Source organism: Euleptes europaea, chromosome 9, assembly GCF_029931775.1.
Source record: "Euleptes europaea isolate rEulEur1 chromosome 9, rEulEur1.hap1, whole genome shotgun sequence".
Lineage (NCBI taxonomy): Eukaryota > Metazoa > Chordata > Lepidosauria > Squamata > Sphaerodactylidae > Euleptes > Euleptes europaea.
Genome location: NC_079320.1, coordinates 78,578,539 through 78,604,043, shown reverse-complemented (window position 1 = coordinate 78,604,043; position 25,505 = coordinate 78,578,539). Strand labels below are relative to the sequence as shown.

At 43.0% G+C, this 25,505-nt stretch overlaps 1 protein-coding gene across 1 annotated transcript in view; it reads right to left on the bottom strand.

The window, feature by feature from the left end:
• Positions 1-25,505, bottom strand: part of SEL1L3 (SEL1L family member 3) — a 60,109-nt gene that overhangs the window by 22,741 nt on the left and 11,863 nt on the right. The window contains exons 3-11 of the mRNA XM_056855104.1: positions 23,443-23,564; positions 22,224-22,339; positions 12,045-12,100; positions 10,989-11,121; positions 7,580-7,703; positions 3,205-3,351; positions 2,321-2,532; positions 556-735; positions 103-222 (exon numbers count right to left, since the gene is read on the bottom strand). Of these exons, the coding sequence (XP_056711082.1) occupies positions 103-222; positions 556-735; positions 2,321-2,532; positions 3,205-3,351; positions 7,580-7,703; positions 10,989-11,121; positions 12,045-12,100; positions 22,224-22,339; positions 23,443-23,564 (1,210 nt within the window). The remainder of the gene's footprint in view (positions 1-102; positions 223-555; positions 736-2,320; positions 2,533-3,204; positions 3,352-7,579; positions 7,704-10,988; positions 11,122-12,044; positions 12,101-22,223; positions 22,340-23,442; positions 23,565-25,505) is intronic.

Below are 25,505 nucleotides of genomic sequence, written 5' to 3'. Positions count from 1 at the left end.
GCATAATCAAAGCAAAGTAGTCGGCAGGGTGACCACTAGGAAACAGCTGTGCATAAATGGCCTGGCTTTGCTGAATTTGGCCGCGGCACAAAACTAATCTACCTGGGCAGCTGCATTTCCTCTTGTTGCTTCATGTTTCAGCCACATAAAGAGGTCCCCATTTTCTTTGGTTTGAGCTTTCAGTAAATTGTCATCCTCAAGCCTTATTACTTCTACAAATGCCTAGAGCAAAAGAAAGAAAACATCAACGATCTCATTCACATCTCTGAAAATGGCAGGTGTGTTCTGTTCTAACGCTCGGCATTCTGACATTTTGCTAACTCCCTCCCTTCACCAAACCCTGCCCTACCCAGGACTCACCCCCAAAATCTCCAGGTATTTCCCAACCCAGAGCTGGCCACCCTACTCATTGCAGATTATTATTCTGAATTCTAAAGCACAGTGAATTGAATGCAATGGCAAAATGGCAGCATATAAATGTTATCAAATCCATTCATAAATAAAATGTTGCTGTTAAATGGGGGAGTAAATCTGGATATCACTTATTTCCTTTACTTGGTCTCCTTCTGCATGCTGATGATCATGGGGTGTCTTTGCAGCCACATCGCTATAGTACGCATACGATATCTCCAGATCGGGGGCATAACCGTTAATGCCTTGATAGTGCTTATATCCAAGGCTGATCAAAGCCAGCCGATCGCCTCCCTGCGCAGCGATCAAGCTGTACAGCAGCCCCTAGTAAAAATTAAGCAACAGAAATGTGAGCTTAAACACAGCAAAAATAAGTGTAATAATGAAAACGTTGCAAATTATTTATCAGGTGCCATAAAGTATAGCAGAGGTTTCAGTCCTGTAGCACTAACAACAAAACTGGTAAAGTATAAGCTTTCCTGACTCAAAGCTCACTTTCTTGGCTTTCTGACAAAGTGAGATTTGACTCAGAAAAGCTCACACCCTGGAAACCTTTGTTGGGCTTTCAGGTTCTGCTGGACTCCTGCAGACAACATGGCTACTAGAGTTGCCATCCTCCAGGTGGTGGCTGGAGATCTCCCACTATTACAACTGATCTACAGGCGACAGAGATCAGTTCCCTAGGAGAAAATGGTTGCTTTGGCAATTAGACTCTATGACATTGAAGTCCCTCCACTCTCCAAACCCTGCCCTCCTCAGGCTCCACCCCCAAAATCTCCAGTTTTTTCCCAACCCAGACCTGGCAACCCTAATGGCTACCCACCTTATACATAATTATTTTATGCTTAATAATAAAATATAAGGAACACAAATTAGAAAATTATGCATACTTAGCAGCCATTTCTCCTTGCAGTGGTCAGCTAGCTAGTGTGATATATTCTTATTGAACAGCACAGGAAATAAGTTGCATATGCCCTCATACTGAGAAAACCATTCTCCTATTTGATGCACTAGGATAATCTCACTATTTTAACAAGTTTTATTGTACATTTCCATTTCCATTTATTTACTAGCTCCTTTGACCAAAGGTCTTGAGCTTAACCTTAACAATAATACATAATGTTGTACATTTCCAGTAGAGTATTTTTGTGTTTTGATTGTATCTGAATATCAGAAAAGTGACTATGAAATTCGTTCCAGTGAGCACCAACCCTGAGGATCTGTGATCTTCAAGCTTCCCTACCTCCTATGAGAGTCTTCCAGTGTGAACCTAACTAGAGTTATACACTTCTCAGTCCATTGAAGTCATTGGACTTTGAAGGGTGTAACTCTATTTAGGATTGCATTGGTTTTTATTTGTTAAACTACTTCTATCCTAGGCTCCTTACAAAAGATAAAGCTCACCACACAAGCAGCAATAAAATCACAATAAATAGTAAAACATCCTTTGCAGCTATTTGTCTTACTAAAAGAAACCGGCTGGAGACAGGGAATATCTTTTAAGGCGGTACACAAGGCTGCACCAGTTGTACAGAAACTGGTTGTACCGCCACTGATTGGCTAGTACCCACAAGTCCTCCACCCACTTTCAGAGAATGTTTGCTAGTAAAAATAATCATTGTGGCTTTTTAGATACCTTCTGCAGTGCTGCATGCACATCTATTCAGCAAAATGTCTGTTCATCAACTTTTAAAATAAACCCATGAAGAATGGGGGACAGGCAAGACTGATTTAGCATCTGAACTATTACATGGCACAAATGTTTAAATCAAATTGCCTTCAGTTCTCTATAAAACTGTCTCCACCCTGCAAATGAGGTTTGGCCAATGAGATGCACAATACTCAACGTTCTTTCTCAAATAACTGTTCTCAGTTTGGCATTTCCCACCAGAGACATTCCACTTCTTACCTGGGTTGGGTCGACAGGCAAACCTAGTCCGATTTCAAAGATTACAGCAAGGACATAAGAAGCCCTGTGATAATCCAAACAGCTTGAGACCATCAGAGACAGGACAGAGGAGTTGATATAATGTAAACCATCGGCCCTGGATAGATTCTGAGCAGCTTTCTCAAATATCCTGCGTCCAATTTCTAATACTGTATCCTTCTGGTTTTCAGGAACTATGAATACAAAACATAATATACAATTAAGTCTTGGATCCTATGAACGAATTCTGTGCATTCTTGAATGATTCTGCTCGAATGACCAATAGGTCTTAAGCAAGACCACACTAAAGCACAATGGCCAAAATATTTAATATATTCCCCTTATCCTTTAAAATAAGCAGCCAATATATATATATACATTTTGCAATTTTTGTCATCTCCGATTTTTTGTTATTTAAAAAATTTCAGGCAGGGTAAGTGCCTTCTTTCCATTATCAAATGACTCAACCAGTCTCTGTCTAACAACCTCAAATAATGGACAATAAAAAACAAGTGATTTATTGTACCTATACTGCCAGACCCACAAGGGCAAATCCTATTGGAAAATGGAACTTTATTAAACCTGCCCTTCAACTCAAACGACGGCAGAGCATTCAATCGGGCCATCATATAGGCTCTCCTGGAGATTTGAGAATGGAGCTTGGGTGAGTGGGTTTTAGGAAGGGGAAGGACCTCTGTACGGTATAATGCCATGCAGCCCACCTTCCAAAATAACCATTTTCTCCAGAAGTGAAATAAATGTTTTAAATAATAAATCAATAAATAGGCAATATATGTACGCTGGAGATGAGTTGTAATTCCAGATCCATACTGGGCAAAATAAAATAAAGAAGGATTCCCCCTTACCGCCTGGCAAACGTAAGTCAGTATCTTGCAGTTCTTTGAATAGCTCCTCAAATTTATCCCTCAGCTCTTTCCCCCAGAAGGAGGTCTGGCACTTGCTGTTTCCTCCATATTTGTTGTTCATTTCCAAATAATAGTTTTCACGAAGGCCTGAAGCAAATGAAAGTGAATTATCATGGCTGGTTTTTAGAAGCCTTTCACACAGAGAAGCTATTTTTCCCCTTCAGTGTTACTTTTTATGATGCCAAAAAAAATATCCCAAGGTAGCTCCCTTCTGTTTAACAATAGCATTGCTCTTGCTTGATTTTTGGTCCCTGAGTGTTTACGACCGTGATTGTGAGTGTATATGTACTACAAAATTCACCCTGATCTTAAACAGGTTTATTCAGAATTCAATCCCACTGGCTGACATGAGACTTCGTCGAAGAAGAGTTGGTTTTTATATGCCGACTGTCTCTACCACTTAAGGAAGAATCAAAATGGCTCACAATCACCTTCTCTTCCCCTCCCCACAACAGACACCCTATGAGGTAGGTGGAGCTGAGAGCTCTAAGAGAGCTGTGACTAGCCCAAGCTCACCCAGCTGGCTTAATGTGTAGGGGTGGGGAAACAAACCTGGTTCTCCAGAGTCCACCTCTTCAAACCACCGCTCTTAACCACTATAGTTCTCTGAGCATGGACTACGGGTAGGGTAGCCAGCTCCAGGTTGGGAAATACCGAGATATTTTGGGGGTGGAGCCTGAAGAGGGTGGGGTTTGGGGGGAGGGGCTTCAATGGGGTATAATGCCATAGAGTGCACTTTTCTCCAGGTGAACTGTCAGTTGTAATTCCAGGACATCTCCAGATACCACCTGGAGGCTGGCAACCCTAACTATGGGTCTCTAATCAGAAAGAATTCTGGGAATCCTCACCAAACTACAATCCCAGGATTTGGGAGTGAATGAGGGGAATTATCACCTTTAACACTGTATAATATTTATTTATTTATTTATTTTACATTATTTATTGTCCACCTTTCTTGCAGGGACTCAAAGAGGATTGCACGTAGTGAGTCAGTACAATCCACAAAATGGAACTACTAGAAAGAACTGAAGCATAGTTTAAGTATTCAAATGACACATTTTGCAGTACAGAAATTACATAAATAGAATCCTACTTACAATAAACTGCAGTATAGGCCACAGTTCCTAATCATTTATCCAAGCAAGCCTGTAAACCATTTTGTGCAGTGCAACCATATCACCTGCACAGAAAAAACCTCCTGAATGATTCAGTTTTGCATTGTTTTGGGGAAAGCTAGGGGAGTGGGTGTTTTCCTGGCCTCCTTGGGCAGTTTATTCCACAAGGTGGGAGCCACAACGGAGAAAACATGTGTACGGGCAGTTGTTGATTTTGCCCATTTCAGGTTGGCACATGCAGAAGCCCCTGCTGACATGCAAAGTTGTCATGGCGGAGCATAGGGAGAGAAACAGTCCTGCAACTAAGAGGGGCCGAGGCCATGAAGGGCTTTGTATGTGATAGCCAATTCCTTAAATGTGAGCCCAGTAACTGGTGGGCAGCAGATGGAGCGTCTGCAGAATGGGAGTAATATGCAAGCTGTCTAGCTCCCATTAAAAGCCCATCCACAGCATTCTGAACCAGCTGGAGTTTCCAAGTTAATTTTGAGGGGAGATCAATGTACATTGTATTACAGTAGTCTAGTCTCGATGTTACTGTGGTATGGACCCTGGTGGTCCGGTCAGCAGTATTAAGGTAAGGGGCCAGCTTATGGGCTAGGCTGAGTTGGTATAAAGCCTTTTCTAAAGCTGCCTTAACACATGAACATATGAAGCTGCCTTATACTGAATGAGACCCTTGGTCCATCAAAGTCAGTATTGTCTACTCAGACCAGCAGCGGCTCTCCAGGGTCTCAGGTGAGGGTCTTTCATATCACCTACTTGCCTAGTCTCTTTAACTGGAGATGCTGGGGATTGAACCTGGGACCTTCTGCATGCCAAGCAGATGCTCTACCACTGAGCCACAGCCCCTCCCTTAACTTGCTTCTTCAGTAATAAAGCTGGATCCCGTAGGGCCTCAAGGCTTTCAACTGAGTCAGCAAGGGTCAGTCGAACTTCATCAAAAGTGGGGAGAACAGTCTCTCAAGACCTCCTCCTTCCCAGCCAGCCTTACCTCTGTCTTTTCAGGGTTTAGTTTCAATTTGTTCACATCGTGGCCAGTCAGAGATTCAGGACCTCTACCGCATCACCAGGAGATTTGGGTAAGGATATATACAGTTGAGTATCATCAGCATATTGATGACAACCAACCCCAAACCTATGAATGACTTGTCCTAAGGACTTTACACAGATTGAAAAGCATGGGGGACAGAACTGCACGTTGTGGAACCCTACAAGGTAGGTCCCACGATGACAACTGATTTCCGATAGCTACCCTTTGCGTACAATCCAAGAGGAATGATTTGGACCAGTTCAACACACATCCCATGATACGTATTTCTGCCTCCAGGTACCTCAACAAGATGGCATGATCTACTATATGAAACGCTGAAGAAAAATCCAATAAGACCTACAGAGAGGCTCGGCCTTTGTCTACACTCACATGGCGGTCATCAAGTAAAACTAGCAGGAGTCTCTGTCCCATAGCCTGGCCTGAAGCCAGATTGAAAAGGGTCTAGAGTGGATGAGTTATCCAAGAAGACTTGGAGTTGGTTTGTTACCAACTCTCAATCACTTTGCCCAGAAAGGATAGGTTTGAGACCGGGCAATAATTGGCCACATCATTTTTCTGCAGGGATGTTTTTTTTAAGTAGTGGACGAATAAGCACCTCTTTGAGTGTCTGAGGAAAGGGGCCCTGAGTTAGTGACTGGTTTATAATAGTGTCATAGGCTCAGATATATTTCCTTCATCAGCCCTTTATTTCTTTCACTAGATAGTTAAAATATGGTTTTCTTTGCACAAATACAGAATTCTCAATTCAGACTGGGAAGGTCCTGTTTGACCTATTCCTCTGATGGGATGAGAAAATGTTATTTGATTCTCTGTATGAAGTAATGTATTTCCTACAACTGGGCTTTCTGCCAAGTAAATTACATAAAAGCATGAAAGACACAGTTCTTATCTCTAAGCCGTTCGGAACCAACACCAGACCAGACCTTTTTCTCTTCAACGAAACAAAAGAAGAGGAGGAGGCCTGTCCTGGGTAGGAGGGGGCCTGTCCTGTTTGTTAAATAGAAAGGTGTCAGGTCTGATCAAACTTTATGATTTAATTAATTATATTACAGTTATATTTATAGGTGTAGTAAACATGATAAGGTAGACTTCTCTGGCCTACTGCGCTAGGTAGAGAGTCTCAAAATTCAATGGTGGTATGTATGGATTTTATATTTAATACTTTGTAACAAGTATTTGAATCAGATCTATCTTGTTTGACTTAGGTTTAAAACCTTACCATGTTAGAGCTAGTTTGCGTTATGTTATATTCCTATGACTCATATATTCTTAAAACTCTACATTCTGTTTGAAGCTTTACAATAAAAAGAACTTTCTTCAAATTCAAATAAGTTGTGTCCGGCCTATTGTAGGTGTTTAAGCTAAGTAAGATACAATATCATTTCTTAGGAAGAGATTCATTCTATAAGCTTATTCACTGAACAGCAGAGACTGCTAAAATAGATGCCAAGAGTTTGCTGATGAGGTCTTTACATGATTTTATTAGCCAGGATGGGCAAGGATCCAGGGTACAAGTAGCAGCCTTTACAGATCCTAGGAATTAGTCCACATCCACCACAGAAACTGGGACAAAATGATCCATAAACAGAACGGGAATAATAAAACCAAGATGCATTTGTAGTGTAGATATGCCCAGGCAGAAAAAGAATGTAGCGTAGTTATCATCATCCATATATCTCATGTAGGATATTCCTCCAAGTGAAAAACTCTAAGTGAAAAATGAAATGCTATAGACCAGGGGTGTCAAACATAAGTCCCACAGGCCAGATTTGGCCCCTTGAGAGCTCTTATGGGGCCCGTGAGCCAGCCAAGGCAGCCACCCCCCAGTCCCAAGGTGTCAATGATCAAAGACTGTTAAATTAAAAAAAATACTGTAAGAGTGTTATTGTGTTAAGCATGTTTTTAAGTAAAAAATAATATCATTAATTGGCCTTGCCTGTGTCTTCTATAAAGTTTGTGTTAAATTTTATGGTACACATGGTCTGGCCCGATGAAGTGACATTTATGTCATATCTGGCCCTTGTAACAAATGAGTTCGACACCCCTGCTACAGTCCGTCCAAACACACACATGCACACATGTATATACACACAGCAGACATCATAGCAAGGGAGGGAGCAATATTCATGGACTGTTACTTAATACTTACACTTTCCCTCTTCTTGTCTCAGCCTGAATCCATACTCAGATGCCATGCTTTGGATAGCTGCACATTTTTTGTAGTACAGTTCAATTCTGTCCATAATTTCAGAGTTGTAAAAAAGGTTACAGATCTGGAGGGGGAAAATGTAATTGCTACTTGTTTCACCAAGGGTAACAAAAATAATAATAATAGCACAACCTTTCTAGAGAAGACTGAATGTATTTGAAACATTGCATAAAATGCAGATTATTGTATTTTATTCTCATAGCAGATGACTAAATCAAGCTGTGTGAACACCACGATTTATCATGCAACACGGTTCCAAAGAAGAACAAGCACAAGATCATGCAACACGGTTCCAAAGAAGAACAAGCACAAGATACATTTTGTGTTGGGAACCTATGTTGGATCCTTCAATGTGCAATTTTACCTCAAAAAGCAGCGGGCGGGGGGAGACACATGAATTGTGGATAAGAAGAAGAAGAGTTGGTTTTTATATGCTGACTTTCTCTACCACTTAAGGGAGAATCAAACCGGCTTACAATCACCTTCCTTTCCCCTCCCCACAACAGACAACCTGTGAGGTAGGTGAGGCTGAGAGAGCTCTAAGAGAGCTGTGACTAGCCCAAGGTCATCCAGCTGGCTTCATGTGTAGGAAGCTCATGTGGAGGAGTGGGGAATCAAACCTGGTTCTCCAGATCTGAGTCCACCACTCCAAACCACCACTCTTAACCACTACATTATGCTCTTAACTCCACCTCAGCACCGTTTCCCCCAACTGAAAGTACCCCCTGGGCTGCTCTTAGCCTAGTAAAAGCTTTCGGGGTGGGGGGAGCAGTTCTGATCAGAAAAACTGCACAGGGTTAAAAAAGAGTTTCAAAAATACTCTTCCCTAGCACCATGGCCCTAATCCATGGTCATTTATGCAGGGCTGTTTCCCTTCCTTTGGATCAGTGGTTCCCAAAGTGAGCAGTACCACCCCCTGGGGGGCAGTGGGATAACCTAGGGGAGCACGAAGAGGCAAGGGGATGCTAGAGGTGGGCCCCTTCAACTGTGTTGTTGGATAGGGTAGGGGGCGCTGGGGTTGAGTTTGTGGAACCAAGGGGCGGTGGGCCAAAAAATTTGGGAACCACTGCTTTGGACTATGCATGTCTTTCCCGACCAACAGAGGTCGCCTTGCTCTCCCCACGTTTTGCCTGCGGTTTCTGTATTCTCACTAAAACAGCATCTGAAAAATACGGGCAAAACACGAGGAAATGCGCGGGTAGAACGAGGCGACCTCTTATGGCCAGGAAAGGCATGCATAATCAAAACGAAGCATTGGAGCATAAATGGCCCATATCTCTTCCTCTGTCACTGTTCTTTGAGGCTAAACTGCACACTGGGGGGTCTGATCACAGATCCTGCACATAACATGCAATTGGTCTCCCTGTCCTCAGTTCTTCAGCATGAGCTGTTGAAAAGTGAATCTTCCCTAGTCAACAAATGAGTCTTTATTCTTACAGCCATAGGCCAGTATAAAACACACAATGCAGTACAATCATTGCTGTTGGATAGGATATTAATACATGCTTCAATATCATTTACAAATTACTTAATCTAAACATTGACCTGTTCACTGAGTATTATTCAGAGAGCCAGCGGTCTGTAATTAAAATGTCAGTCACAGAAGAAGTAGAATACAATTAATTTAATTGCTCATGAGGCAATCAGACTCCCTTCTTTCTAATTACTGCATGGCAAAACAGTAGGGTTCCTATCTTCCAGCAAAAATTTTACCATTTTGCCTTTGATAGGATTAGAATGGCTGTTGTAGCCAGGATACTTATGCTGAATGAGAGGCTGTATTAAGTGCATTCTGGCTTCCCTGTGAATCTCACAATGCAGGAGGATATGTTCCATTGACCCGACAGCCTTGTCAGGACAGGAACACACACGCATGTCCATAGGTTGCACTTGGAACCTTCCTGATAGAAGGGCCGAGGGGAAGGCGTTGAACCGAGCTCTAGAGAAGGCCCACCGAAACTTAGATAGAGTAATGGAGGACAGGTACGGAGCCATGGAGATTCCTATCCATGACTTTAGGGGCCTGTAAAAACCTGGGAGAAGAGCTGTTTCGGTCTGCAAGTCAATATCTGTAAGGCGTTGGTGTGTCAATTCTTTCGCTTTTCTGAAACCAAGCTCCAGTAGTTGCTTGGGATCAAGACCTATTGTGCATAATTTATTGATTATCCTGTCACCCCATGGAAAGGTGGTGTTAATTGAGAGAAGCAAAGGGATCAAGCCAGTCGGCTGTAGGTGGATTTTCAGCCAGTAACTGATAGTGGCCATCCTTAGCATGGTTTCTATTTTTAGTAATCCTGCTTCTTGACACAACATTGAGTTGCCACAACATTTGGGGGCTTTAAAGAGGGCCCTAAGAGTTCTCTCTAATATTAAAGAGTTGTTATAGGGCCTTATTTGACTGCCGTAGAGTAATTTTGGGAGGGTTTTTGCCTTGTATAATTTAATAGCTGCAGGAATAAATTCTCCCCCTTTAGTCCGGAAAAACCTAAGTATGGCTGCATTAGTTCTTTGAGCAGAATCAGCTACTGCTTGCCTGTGGGCTGTTTGTTTCCCATTGTATTTGAAGACTACACCCAGATACTTGAAGCATTTCACCTGGTTGATTTTATGACCATCAATAGACCACTGTGATTCTTTATATCTATTGCTGAAGCACATGACTTTTGTTTTGGAGCAGTTGATGGATAATTGATCCTCATGGCAATGAAGAGCCAGGATTCTCAGAGCTCGCTTCAGACCCGTTTTGGTTTGGGAGAGAATTACCGCATCGTTTGCATACATGAGTATTGGTAATTTTCTCCCAGATAGATTTGGAGCATGAATATCTGTGTTTTGTAATCTTTTTATGAGAGAGTCGATATAGATGTTAAATAAAAAAGGAGCTAGTATGCATCCTTGTCTCACTCCCTTCCTGGTGTTAACTGGATTGGATAAGTGTCTTTCCCGGGTATATCTGATTTAGTCTGTAGTAGTCAACAACTACTATCTGTAGTAGTCAACAAATGAGGACAACTGTGAGAAGAAGTTGTGGGGTGCTAGGCCAAGATTCCCACCCTGCAAAGTAGATTGCTAGACACTGTATAACACATCTATAACTGCCTCCATGTACTGCTTTTACCTTTGAGCTGGCAACTGTCACATGTTGGTGCAACCTTTTTAAAGAAAGAAAAAATATCCTGCTGATAAAAAATTATGCAGTTTAAGAATGGTTTCATCCAAGTCACTAAACTGGTCTTTAGAACATCAGCAAAAGTTACAGGAGAAATGAGTACCTCACTTAAAATGACAATTGGGTCACACACAGGTCTCCTAATCCACATCCAGAGTTTACTGCTTTCTACTCACTCACCCTTCTTGTCCCTAGAGAATTAAGCCGATAGTATTTCACTGGGCCAAAGTATCCTTCGATACCGGACTTATAGCTGCTGCCTCCAAGAACAAAATATCCCGAAGTGTCATCATAAAAGAAATCTTCCCTAAAACTAGAAAAGGAAATATATTAATGTTTAATATATATACTGATATTAAATTATTAATTATTAAATATATTTAATATATTATATATATAAATATATTTTGAATATTTCAAAATATTGTGACAGAATTAAAATATCTTATGTCTCTGGCAGGACCCACAGACTAAGGCACAGTCTTGGAATACAAGTAGGGTTGCCAGCTCCACATTGGGAAATACCTAAAGATTTTGGGGGTGGAGCCTGAGGTGGGTGTGGCTTGGAGAGGGGAGGGACTTCAAGGGGTATAATGCCATAGAGTTCACCTTCTGAAGTGGCCATTTTCTCCAGGTGATCTCTATCGGCTGGAGATCAGTTTTAATAGCAGGAGATCTCTAGCCACTAGGGTTGCCAGATCCCTCTTTGCCATCAGCGGGAGTTTTTGGGATGGAGCATGAGGAGGGCGGGGTTTGTGGAGGGGAGGGACTTCAATGCCATAGAGTCCAATTGCCAAAGCGGCCATTTTCTCCAGGGGAACTGATCTCTATCGGCTGGAGATCAGTTGTAATAGCAGATCTCCAGCTAGTACCTGGAGGTTGGCAACCCTAAATACAAGGGTGTCACCCCACCCCACCCCACCCTGAGAAGACCATCCATACACGAAGGTAAGGAAGATTAAAGCAGATACAGGGCAGGCAGAGAAGATCCACAATGCAATGCCAAGCAGAATTACCCTTATCTACGCCTATTAACCGCTTAGGCCTGGACTGCTAATCTTTTGAGGAGCCAGAATTAGGGTTGACAAACTCTGGGCTGGGACATTCCTGGAGATGGGGGGGTGGAGCCTGGAGAGGGCGGGGTTTGGGAGAGGAGGGAGCTCAGCAGGAACAGAGTAACACAACGGATATGTAGGAACATGCAGCCTAAAATGGAGGAAAGAGGATTGTTCTTACATAAATGTTTGATGCCGGCGACTATAAAGATTCTTTTCAACGCTGGATATTTCTATCTAAAGAAGGAAATTTATTTACTGTTAAATTTGAAAACATAAATGTTGAAGGTCAATTAAAAATACAGTGCTTATTTATTCTTGGATTGCAAAATATAGCATGTTCTTCAGGCATCTAGAACAGGGGTGGGGAACCTTTTCCTGCCAAGGGCCATTTGCATATTTATAACATAATTGGGGTGGGCATCCCAGAAAGGAAAGCCTGAGGGGGGTGAGGAGGAGGAAGGTGGTGAGGAGCTGCTGCTGGAGCCTGGAGGAGGAGGCCCGGCCTCGTTGCTGCTGGCCTCCCTACCGCCTGTCAGCTGTTGGGCGGCAAGAGGGAGGGGAAAGAGGAAGAAGCCAGCCGTGTGAGTGCGAGGCAAGAAGCCTTCAGCCCTGCTGATGCACGCGCACGCGGGCGGGGGGGAAGGCGGTGTGTTGGCGATCTTCCCTGCCGACCCCCTAGAAGGCCTCCGCCAGCGGCAGCAGCATCGAGCCCAGCCCGGGGGACGACAGTGGTCGCAGCAGCGGGGAGGCCAGCAGCAACGAGGACAGGCCTCGTCCTCCAGGCTCCAACAGCAGCTCCTCCTCCCCGCCTTCCTCCTCCTTGTCCCCCTCAGGCAGCTCCCACAAGTCCAGCGGAGACCGGCTCAACCCTCGCGAGACCGAGCGTCGCGGTTTCAAAGGGGAGCCTGCCTCGTTTGCGGTGCCATGGGTCACTTCGCTGCGACCTGCCCATCGCGTCTGGAATGATCGACTCCCACTCCCCGGCCGGAGGAGACCCCTCGCGGGATAGGAAGTGCTCGAAGGAGAGGCATCGTGGCTGATCGTAGCGTCCCTCCAGGACGGAAAGCGCCCCCAGCCCTCTACATCGAGGAAACTGCAAATGAGTCCTTGCCAGCGGACCCATCAGGGTCCCGGATTACAACTGCCCCGGAGGGGGACAGCTCCGCTTCATCCGAGGAAGGTGGCCACTGGGACTCACCTGCCCTGAACTTGGAGTCTCCCCTCGATCAACCAAAAAATGGAGCGACACCGCAGACCTCCGCAGGCGCCTCTGCGAAACCCAAGGCTCCCTTAATGGTGAGTGAAGTGGGAGAGACTGTATATGTGGATGTAGTACTGCAGCATTATAGAAAGGGTCCTTAGTTACAAGTTAAAGCTTTAATAGACTCTGGATGTGCCCGCTCTCTGATCAATGAAGCCACTTTTAAGGCACTTAAAGTTAAGTCAGTGCCTTTACCGGCACCTGTTCAATTCGCCCAGAAGGATGGCAGTGATTTCAGGGGTGGGCCGGTTGATCGTCGCACTGATGGAGTGGCAATGGGAATTGGCCACCACTGGGAACAAATCAACTTCACTATAGCCCCCTATGTTCGGTACGCTGTGGTGTTGGGAATAAATTGGCTTAGGGGACACAGTCCCACCATAGACTGGGAGGCCGAGACTTTAACGTTTACTAGCCCACTATGTGAACAACACCGGTATGAAATAGCTGTTAAGACCGTAATCCAATCAACTCCTGCCTTGGCTTTGGACGCTTCCAGTCTGTCCCAACTGCCTCCCGAATATCAGGACTTTATAGATGTCTTTAATGTGCAGGAATGTGATGCGTTACCCCCCCACCGCCAGACAGACTGTGCAACTGAGGTGTTGGGGGATGGAAAACTGCCCAAAAGCAAAATCTATCCCATGAGCTCTACTGAAAGAACAGTGCTCCGTGAATTCTTAGATAAGAATCTGGGTCGAGGTTTCAGCACACCCTCTACCACGCCTTATTCGGCCCCAGCATTCTTTGTGTGTAAGAAAACTGGCAATTTGTGTTATGCATTGACTTTCGAAAACTCAATGCGGTTACCCAAACGAATGTCTACCCTATTCCTTTAATCTCGGATCTTTTGGGGCAACTAAAGGAGGGACGCATTTTTACCAAATTGGACTTAGTCAAAGCCTATTACAGAATCAGGATTCGAGAAGGAGATGAGCCCCTAACAGCCTTCTCCAGTTGCTTTGGAATGTGAGTTTCTGGTGATGCCTTTTGGATTAAAAGGGGCCCCGGGGGTCTTCATGCAACTCATTAATGAGATCCTACATGACTTGCTGTTCAAAGGGGTGGTGGTTTACCTGGATGACATTCTCATTTATTCAAAAACCTTTGATGAACATGTCGCCTTGGTTAGGGAGGTATTACAACGTCTCAGAGACAATCAGCTCTATGCTAAGGTGTCCAAGTGTGAGTTCCACCAAAACAATTGACTTTCCTGGGCTATATAATCTCGCACCAAGGACTGACTATGGACCTAGAAAAGGTGCAAGCCGTGACCAATTGGGAACTACCCACAACACGTAGGCAAGTTCAAAGATTTCTCGGGTTTGCAAATTTCTACAGAGGGTTCCTCCCCAACTTCGCTCAGATTGCGCTGCCCATCACAGACCTCCTTAAAACTAAAGAAAAGGGAAGTGCGGCCACCTTGCCTACGGCCAGAGTAAATTGGACCCCCCAGTGTCAAACTGCTTTTGACAGCCTCAAACGACTGTTTACCTCCGAACCGGTTCTACAGCACCCTGATTGTGAACAAATGTTTATAGTCCAAGTAGTCGCTTCTTTTTTTATATATATATAATTTTTTTTATTTTCATAATAAACACAAAAAGAAAAAAAAAGAAAAAAATACAAAAAAATACATATACATAAAAAAAAAACAGAAATTACATGTTCAGGACACAATTTATCCACTATTACAATATTCAAATCACTTTATAAGCCATGTGCCCTGAATCCAAAACCCATCCCCCCACCAGTGCCCTCCACCATTGGACTTCCGATGGAGTGTTATGACATATCAGGAAAAAAAATCTATTATTATATCATATTAAAAATCATATTGTACTATAATTCGTTAACTATACTTTTAAAATCCTTTTTTGCCACTTTATCCCAATATGCGGTGGCCTTTACCCACGTACATTTAAATTCCTCCATATCTTTATCATGTAAAAATGCTGTAATTTTGGCCATCCGCATATACATCCATAATTTTTCTCGCCACTCTTTGATTGAAGGTTTATTTGTTTGCTTCCATTTTTTAGCAATTATAATTCTTGCTGCAGCAAAACTATATTGGCATATGACTCTATCACCTTTATCCAGATCTTTTTTTGGTATTCCCAATAAACAAAAGGCGGGGTCTTTCTTAACTTTTGATTTAATCAATTCATTCGTTTCATTCAAAACTAATCTCCAAAACCTCATTTTTTTGCAAAACCACCAAACATGCATAAATGTGCCTAATTCTGTACCACATTTCCAACATATAGCTTCCTCATCTTTCTTCATTTTACTTAATAATACTGGAGTTATATGCCATCTATAAAACATTTTATACAAATTCTCTCTTATTTCATTTGAAATTGTAAACTTAAATTCTTTTTTCCATAACTTTTCCCAAATTTCCAAATCTATATTATAACCTAAGTCTCTCATCCATTTCAGCATCACTAATTTAATCCTTTCTTGTTCTAAATTTGTCTCTATAAGTAATTTATAAACCCTACCTATCAATCCTTTATTTCCCTTAGATAGTATAACCTCAAATTTTGATCTGGTTTGGTTAAAACCCAACTTATTATCTTTGTTAAAAACATCTCTTAGTTTATAATACATAAACCAATCTTTAATCAGAATTTCTTCTCTTGATTTCAGTACCCATATACCATCTTTATATTCTGTTATTTCTCTATAGTTATCACAATCCAAATTTAAATGTACACCTCTTCTCATAAATGCTTCTATAGGGTTAATCCAACCGGGTGTTTTACTTTCAAAAACTTCTTTATATTTATTCCAAATTTGCAATAAATTTTTCCTGATGATATGAGAATTAAATTCTTTATTTACTTTCTCTTTATCATACCACAAGTAAGCATGCCACCCGAATCTCAATTTAAAACCTTCTAATTCTAATAATTTCGGATTCTCTAAAAGAATCCAATTTTTAATCCAGGTGAAGCATGCTGCTTGATAATACAATTTCAAATCTGGTAATCCAAATCCTCCCGTATCTTTTTGCTCAATTAAATTATTATATGCAATCCTGTGTCTTTCTTTACTCCAGAGAAATCTCATAATATCTTTTTTCCAAACATCAAATATCTGTACACCCTTAACTATTGGGAGATTTTGAAACAAGAAAAGCATTTTAGGTAATAACATCATTTTAACTACTGAAATTCTTCCCCATAGCGATAATGGCAATTTTTCCCAACTTATCAAATCCTTTTTTATCTGTTGCCATTGTTTCACATAATTATCTTGAAATAAGTTAAGATTGTTGTTTGATAACCATATACCTAAATATTTAACTTTATTTTCAATATTAAATCCCGTCTTTTTCATTAATGTTTGTTGTTGTGAGAGAGTCATATTCTTAGTTATAATCTTAGTTTTAGTTTTATTAACTTTAAACCCTGAAAGCTTTCCATAAACCTCCAAAATTTTATTCCATCTGTCAATTTGTTCAATCGGATCAGTCAAAAAACATACTACATCGTCCGCATATGCTTTAAACTTATAATGATTTCTACCTATTCGTACACCAACTACATCACTATTTCTAAAATTATGCAATAATAATTCTAATACTAAAATAAACAATAAAGGGGAAAGAGGACACCCCTGTCTCATTCCCCTTTGAATTTCAATTTTGGGTGATAATGACCCATTTATAATCAAGTTAGCAGATTGTTGTGTATATATACCTTTTATAGCTGTTTTAAAATTCTCACCAAAATCCATAGAATCTAATATCTTAAACATAAACTGCCAATTAACATTATCAAAAGCTTTTTCAGCGTCCAAAAATATCAAAGCTATTGGTGTTGTGTCTTGCTCTGCATATTCTAAAAGATCAATTACTACCCTCACATTCTGACTCATCAACCTTCCTGGTAAAAAACCAGCTTGATCCTCATGTATTACTTGATTTAGTACTCTTTTTAATCTTGTAGCTAAAACTGTTACAAATAATTTATAATCAGTATTTAACAATGATATTGGTCTAAAATTTTTAACTTCTAATATATCAGAATTTGCCTTTGGTATTAATGCTATATTTGCCTGTTTCCAAGTTTGAGGGATAATCCCTTCTTTCAATCCTAAATTCATTACTTCTAGTAGATAAGGGGTTAACTGGTCCTTGAATATTTTATAATAGGATGCATTAAATCCATCTGGACCGGGAGATTTATTTAATTTACTTTTCTTTATTGCCTCTTCCAACTCTTCTTTAGTTATTGGAAGATCCAGAAAATCTTTGTTTTCTTGTGTTATTTTCCCCCAATCTCCTTTGGTAAGATACATATCCATTTCTACCTCTGAAGATACCTTTTTACTGTATAAGTTTGTATAAAATTCTACAAATGTTTCAAGTATCTCCTCTTTTATTCTTGTAATCTTACCCTTCCTTTTGATTTGAGTTATTGGTATTTTTTTCTCCTTCTGCTTAAGTTGCCATGCTAACATTTTTCCCGGCTTATTTGCATGTTCAAAAAATCTTTGTTTATTATACATAAGTTTTCTTTCAATTTCTTCTGCAATTAAAAATTCATATTGCTGTTGCCAATTTCTAATCTTCACCTGCTGTTCATATTTACTTGCTTTATCTTGCAACCTACTTAAGTATCTTTCCCCTTGTTTTATTTCATCTAATACATATTTTCTCTTATTCTCCCTTTCCCTATACCATCTTGTATTTTGTTGAATTAGTAATCCTCTAATTACTGCCTTACCAGCATCCCAAACTATATCTTGACGAGTACCCTTATCTATATTTTCTTTAAAATAGTTCTGTATTTCCATCTTCAATTTAGCAACTATTTTAGTATTTTTTAAAAGAAAATCATTAATTCTCCAGGGTTTATATCCTCTATCTCCCAATTGAATTTTAACTGAAACAGCATTGTGATCTGACAAAACTCTGGGTAAAATTTCTGGATCTTCTGATTTCTCTATTAGGCCTTTCGAAAGCCACAACATATCTATTCTGGAATATGTTAGATGTCTTTGTGAGAAGAAGGGGGGCAATAAGTGATATGGTTGTTAATGTTGAATGTGAAAAATTATGGGATCTAACTGACTTTTGATATGTTACAGGTTTTATCTTGGAACATTAATGGATTGAACTCTCCTAATAAAAGGAGGAAAATATTTCACCATCTACACAAAAGTAATGCTAACATTATTTGTTTACAGGAAACTCATATACTCCCAAAGGACATATTTAGATTAGAACATCTAAGGTTGGGTACACTCTTCACGACGTGTAATAATACTAAAAAGACTAATGGAATAGCTATGTATATACCTATCTCATTGAAACCAAGAGTTGTTTATCAAGATACGGAGGGAAGAGTTTTGTTGGTTGAAATAACATCTGGATTACAGAAGATAATGCTTGTGGGAATATATGCTCCTAATATAAACCAAAAAATATTTTATGATAAATTAGCAATATTACTAGCTGAATATGCCATAGAAAAAATGATTTGGATGGGGGATTTCAATGGTGTTAAACTACCTAAGATAGATAGATCTGGGAAAAAGAAAAAAGCGGCTAATGAAGGAAAATTGCCAGGGGTCTTTGATGCTCTTACTGATCAATGGAATATGTTTGATGTTTGGAGATTGGTACATGGAAATAAGAAAGGTTATACTTTCTTCTCATAAGTAGTCGCTTCTGAGGTGGCAATGGGAGGTGCGCTGTTGCAGCGGGGGGGGGGGACCGTCAACTGCATCCGTGTGCTTACTTCTCTAAGAAGTTCACTCACTCTCAGCTCAATTGGCCGATCTGGGAAAAGGAGTCTGCATCGGTTAAGCATGCCCTCACAGTGTGGAGGCAGTTTTTAGAAGGATCTAAAGTGCCCTTTGAAGTTTGGAGTGTTCAAAAAAACTTGGAAGCTTTAACGGGGGCTCGCAAGTTGTCCGCAAAACAGGTGCGATGGGTGGACTTCTTTGCCCAATTCCGCTTCGTACTGAAACATGTGCCAGGGAAGCAAAACTTACTGGCCGATGCTCTGTCCAGGCTTCCCCAATATCCTACCAAGATTGATCGCCCCACAGAGTCTCTCTTCACCCCTGCCCAAAGAGGTTTATTACCCACCCTGGCAGTTCAAACCCAGTCGCAGACCCGGCCCCCAACGCCGCCGCTTTTGAAGGGGGGGGAAGACCAACGCCCGACAATGCCGGCCGGCCGGGCCGGCCGCCCGCTCCCCTCGCCGGTACTGACTCCTTCACCCATGCAGCCTACTGGCATGATTCCCAAGGTGCGGGGACCCTAATGCCCAGTCGAGCCATCCACCCCGCTCCCTTTGACTGCGCCGGCCCCTCCTCCACCTGAGACGCCCGCCAGCGTGGTTCCCAAAGTGCAGGGAGTGGAGGGGCTTACTGATTCCTTCAAGAAAACTCTCCTTCGCAGTTGCCAAGCAGAGCTCTCCTCCCAGACCCTCCTGGCTACTCTGATTGAACGCGGAGGTTATTGGTACAAAGATTCTAAGTTGTATGTTGCAAAAGTGTTGGGGGGGAGGTTTTGGGTCTGGTTCATGGAGCTAAGACCGCAGGACACTTCAGATTCCTCAAAATATTACATTTGCTGAGGAGGCAGTTTTGGTGGGCGGGCATGCGATCGGACGTGGATTCATTCATCCGCAGCTGCCCAGTGTGTGCTGCTGCCAAGAGACCCCAGGGCAAGCTGCCCGGACTGTTGCAACCCTTGGAAACCCCCACTGGACCCTGAGAAGTAATTGCAATGGACTTTATGACAGATCTACCTCTCAGTGAGGGAAAAACAGTACTTTGGGTGATCACTTTGGATCTGTTTTCGAAACAGGTGCATCTTGTACCTTGCGCAGGTATCCCTTCTGCCCCAAAATTGGCCCGCCTCTTTGTGTCACATGTCTTTAGACTGCACAGTTTTCCGCGCAAGATAGTGAGTGACCGCGGGGGAACCTATGTGGCTAAGTTTTGGAAAGCTTTCCTAAAATTGGTTGGGGTGGAACAGGGACTGTCAAGTGCTTTCCATCCCCAAACAGATGGCCAAACTGAACGAGTGAATGCTGTGTTGGAATGCTATTTATGCTGTTATGTTAATTACCACCAGGATGATTGGGTGGGCCTGAGAAAGGAATGTTGTGGTTTCCCCAGGGGCCGGCCAAGGCCATCTTTGTGCCCGGTGAACAGTGTGTTTAGACTCCTCTCTGTGGAAACTCTCCTAGCACCCTGACAGCTCCAGGGAGGGGGGTTGCCATGGTATCCAGATCTACCCAGATTTGCCTTTTGTTCTTCGATATATGCCCTGTACTGTACCCATAGCTTTTACTAGTGTCCATTTGACTTATGGCTTCTGATACTTGTAGATTTTCCTAATAAATCAGCTTTTGTTGGACTGCCTGTCTGCTGGAACTGTCACAGGACTAGAGCTCACAGGCAGGGCCCTGGAGCTCCCGGGGCCAGTCAAAATGTTCTCGCGGGCCGTTTACGGCCCGGGGGCCTGAGGTTCCCCACCCCTGATCTAGAAGAACCCACAAGAAGAATTCACTGTCTTTATATATGAGATAATCACAACTGCCATTTTCACATAATTTCCTCAAATTTGTTTCTTTCTCTGTCTGAAAACACCATTCAGAATGATTCTGCCCAGGGCGAAACTGAGAGGAAGGCCCTCTGCTCAATCTTTGGAGAACAAGAGACCAGGCAACAAGGAGGCTATTTAAAAGTCCATGGGCATGGGCCGGTGCCATCCCATCCCAACTCATCTAGTACACATATGTCCAATAGCCATCCCAGAGGTCACAACACCAGAAACCTGGCAAGAAACCAGCTAGTTGGCAACCCTAGGAAGCATTGCCTTCCTCCGTGCATTAAGTAGGTGACCTTTTTTAAAAAAATTAAAAGCCAATCGTAAATGTTCAAGCGCTTTTCCGTCCATTCATTACTTTATTAATTTTTAAAAAATTATCTTAAGTGAAAACTGTTCCAGGGATTGCGATGGTGTTGTTGTTCGCGAAGTTTCTTAAATTCAATTGGAATTGTGGGATTCCCTGTCAGCGGCTGTAGCGATTAAAAGGGGATTAGGCAAATTTGTGAAGGACTGGGGTCCATCAATAGCGACTAGCCGTGGTGTCTAAAGAGAAGCCCCAATTCAGAGGCAGCAAACCTCTGAATACCAGTGCTAGGAGGCAACATCAGGGGAGGCCTTGGCCCCGGTGTTTAGAAGAGTTGGTTTTTATACCCCACTTTTCTCTACCTTAAGAAGTCTCAAAGCAGCTTACAATCACCTTCTCTTCCCTTCCCCAGAACTACCCCCTTGTGAGGTAGGTGGGACTGAGAGAGTTCTGAGAGAACTGAGACTAGCCCAAGGTCATCCAGTAGGCTTCATGTGTAGGAGTGGGGAATCAAACTTGTTTCTCCAGAGTAGAATCTGCTGCTCTTAACCACTACACCACGCTAGCTCAGTCTGCTGGCCCTCCAGGGGGTGGGCACTGTGTGAAAGAGGATGCTGGAGTAGATGGACCACTGGTCTGATCCAGCAGGGCTCTTTTTATGCGCCAGTGTGGTGTAGTGGTTAGGAGTGGAGGGCTCTAATCTGGAGAACTGGGTTTGATTCCCCACTCCTTTACATGAGTGGCAGACTCTAATCTGGTGAATCAGGTTGGTTTCCCCACTCCTCTACATGAAGCCTGCTGGGTGACCTTGGGCTAGTCACAGCTCTCTCAGAACTTCTTAGCCCCACATACCTCACGAAGTGTCTGTTGTGGAGAGAGGAAGGTAAGGCGATTGTAAGCTGGTTTGATTCTCCTTAAAAGGTAGAGAAAGTTGGCATATAAAAACCAATTCTTACTATTATTATTATGTTTTTTGCTGAGATCATGGCAGCACCAAATCAGCACTGTGCGCAGCCTGCTACCATTTTTATTTTCAGAGCTCAGTTACGGAAAGGTATATTTGGACCAATCACTGTTAGAGCGCTTTCAGCGCAGACTGCTCTCCAAACATTCTTTAAAATTTCACCCACAGTCATTCTGCAAGGTCTAAATGTGATTCCTCACACTTTCAACTACGGGAAGAAGTCTGTGAGAGTATCACACATACCTGCCCTCCATTGACGGAGAGGTCAAGTCGAAGCCACTCCTTCAGAGGAAGGCTGAAGGAGGTCTTCACAGCAAGGTCTCCTCCTTTGACAAGGTGCATCTGGATGTGGACATAACCTGGAAGAAGAACATCATCCATCTTGAGAGAAATTACCAGTAGATCCACACCGTTACCATCTAACAGCATTCTAGGCTTGGTTTCTGTCAGTAGAAAGGAAGGGGAGTGGGCAGGGCCCTTTCCTGGGCTGATTTGGCCTTTGAGGGAGGACTCACTGGGCCAGGCCTGTAAAGAACCACCAGGCTACCTGCTACTACCTGACTGACATGACTCACATAGGCTGGCCTGCTTGCTACTGTTCAACAGCAGCAACCCTATGAAAGCCGGTGTGGTGTAGCAGTTAGAACTTCACACTGGGATCTGGGAGACCCAGGTTCAAATCACCAGTCTGCCATGGAAACCCATGGGTGATGTAGGGCCAGTCACATAGGAGACCACCTGCTAAAGCGGCCATTTTCTCCAGGGGTACTGATCTCTGTTGCCTGGAAATCAGTTGCAATAGCTGGAGATCTCCAGCCACCACCTGGAGGTTGGCAACCCTGACTTCAGCCTTTGCTAGAGCTACATCTATTATATACAGTCAGTTCCAGCTGCAGCAACTTGACTCCTGGAACTCAGCTTTGAGAAGGGCGGATTTGCGATTGATGCAGAAACCACACAAATACAGAGCTTTCACACAATGGCTATTTGGTGAAGGAACTGAGAATTGCATTAGGGGCCTAGGGTAGGGTTACCAACTGCCAGGTAGTAGCAGGAGATATCCTGCTAATTCAACTGATCTCCAGCCGATAGAGATCAGATCACCTGGAGAAAAATGGCCGCTTTGGCCATTGAAGTCGATGGCATTGAAGTCCCTCCCCTCCCCAAACCCCGCCCTCCTTAGGCTCCGCCCCAAAAATCTCCCGCCGGTGGCGAAGAGGGACCTGGCAACCCTAGTCTAGGGTGTGTCCCCCTTGCTCACTAGAACTAGAACTACAATTCCCAGGATTCTCTGGGATATGGTCACATTGTGCAGTGGCCCTGCTTTTTCCCATTTCCGTCAATATGACTGCCCTTCTTAAAAAGAGGGATTGTTAAAAACCGTGTGTAGATTTAACGTCTCAAAAATACAGTGGATTAGGTTAGTTCTGCACTGGAAGATCTCCCCCCCCCTCCAACTCACCTTTGTCAGTTAGAAATACAGAAGGGGTCCCATACATTTCTTCAGAATCAATGAAGTACAGAAGTCCGCACAAAGGTTTTTTGCAGTAATGGAGTAAATAAAGCCAGACTGAAACAGTAAAGCTGTAGAAGAACAAACAGAAATCAAGCACACGTTCCCCCATTTGCACTCTGAAATGATACTGTTGCAAGAAGCATTTGATTTTTCTGAGCATGTAGAACAGCAAAGATGAGGTTTGTTTTAGTGTTTCGGGCGCGTGCTGAGCAAACCTGAGGGTGCTTCAATTGCATGTTAGTTTCTGCCAAACCACACAGCTAGCAAGCCGGTGTGGATTAAATCTAGGGCTGCCAACCTCCAGGTGGTGGCAGGAGATCTCCTGGGGTTACAACTGGTCTCCAGGCGACTGTTTTGGAAGGTGGACTCCATGGCATTATACCTAATTGAAATACCTCCCCAACCCTAAACCCTGCCCTCATCAGGCTCCATCCCCAAAATCTCCAGGTATTTCACAACCCAGAGCTGGCAACCCTGATTAACTACCTGCAAAGAAGGCCAGTAAATGTCCTTTGCAATACATTCCCGTCTTTTTTCCAGTAACTGACTAGACCAGGGATGACCAGCTAAAAACTTGTAGGACAAATCTGGTCCCCAGCTAAATTTTAATCAAGTTGTGGCCAAACTGCTTTACTTGTAAAGACAAAAAATAGTTTTTCTATGCTGCACTTCCATGCAATGAGTGGCCATTTTAATGTGCGCTTCTTTATAGAGCCAGACCTCCGGTGACTGACGAAACAAACTTTGCTCCCAGACCACTGGGGACAGAATATTGCTAAATACTACAGAAGTTAACCATCCCTATCAGCCAAACTCACTACTTACATTCTGCTGTAATGGATTTATTTTTAACAGAAATAGTAAAGACTGTGTTAATATAAAGAAGCTGTTGTCAGCCAAAAGAAAAATCCAAAACACAATCCACACAATGACTTTTATTAGGACCAACCAAATGACACATAACAGCATGCGTGCTTTTGGGTTCCCCAGAACTTCAGTCAGGAAGAACCCTCCTTACAGTCTTTTGGTCTCTTTTGGCTGCAATTGACACTTACTGGTACTAACTTCCATCGGACACAGTGGAATTTACTACCCAGTAGCTCATTTAAGGAGCCCCAGAGGCGCAGAGTGGTAAGCTGCAGTACTGCAGTCCAAGCTCTGCTCATGACCTGAGTTTGATCCCGACAGAAGTCGGTTTCAGGTAGCCGGCTCAAGGTCGACTCAGCCTTCCATCCTTCCGAGGTCGGTGAAATGAGTACCCAGCTTGCTGGGGGTAAAGGGAAGATGACTGGGGAAGGCACTGGCAAACCACCCCGTAAACAAAGTCTGCCTTGGAAACATCGGGATGTGACGTCACCCCATGGGTCAGGAATGACCCGGTGCTTGCACAGGGGACCTTTACCTTTAGCTTATTTAAATCTTTACAACCTAGTCTGAAGAGGTAACATCAAACTGGCCATCCACGTTTGCCTTTTTTTAATATAGTCATCCTATTGGAGAAGCAAGGAGAAAATAAATCCCACTGCATAGATAACGCTGGTCACTCAAAATCAGGGAACATGTGAAATTCTGTATTTGAATCATAGAATCATAGAGTTGGAAGGGGGCATATAGGCCATCTAGTCCAAACCCCTGCTCAATGCAGGATCATCCTAGAGCAGGGATGTCGAACTCGGATACGACATATATGTCACTTAGTGGGGGCCGAAACATGCCTCGCAAGCCCAGATCAAGAGTGGAGGGGTGGCTGCCTCGGTTGGCTCCGGGGCCGGATAAGAGCCCTCAAGGGGCTGGATCTGGTCCGCAGGCCTTATGTTTTGACACCTAGAGCATCCCTGACAAGTGTTTGTCCAGCCACTGCTTGAAGGCTGCCAGAGAGGGGGAGCTCACCACCTCCCTAGGCAGCTGATTCTACTGCTGAACTACTCTTACTGTAAAAGATTTTTTCCTGATATCCAGCCAATACCTATCCGCCCGTAATTTAAACCCATTACTGTGAGGCCTATCCT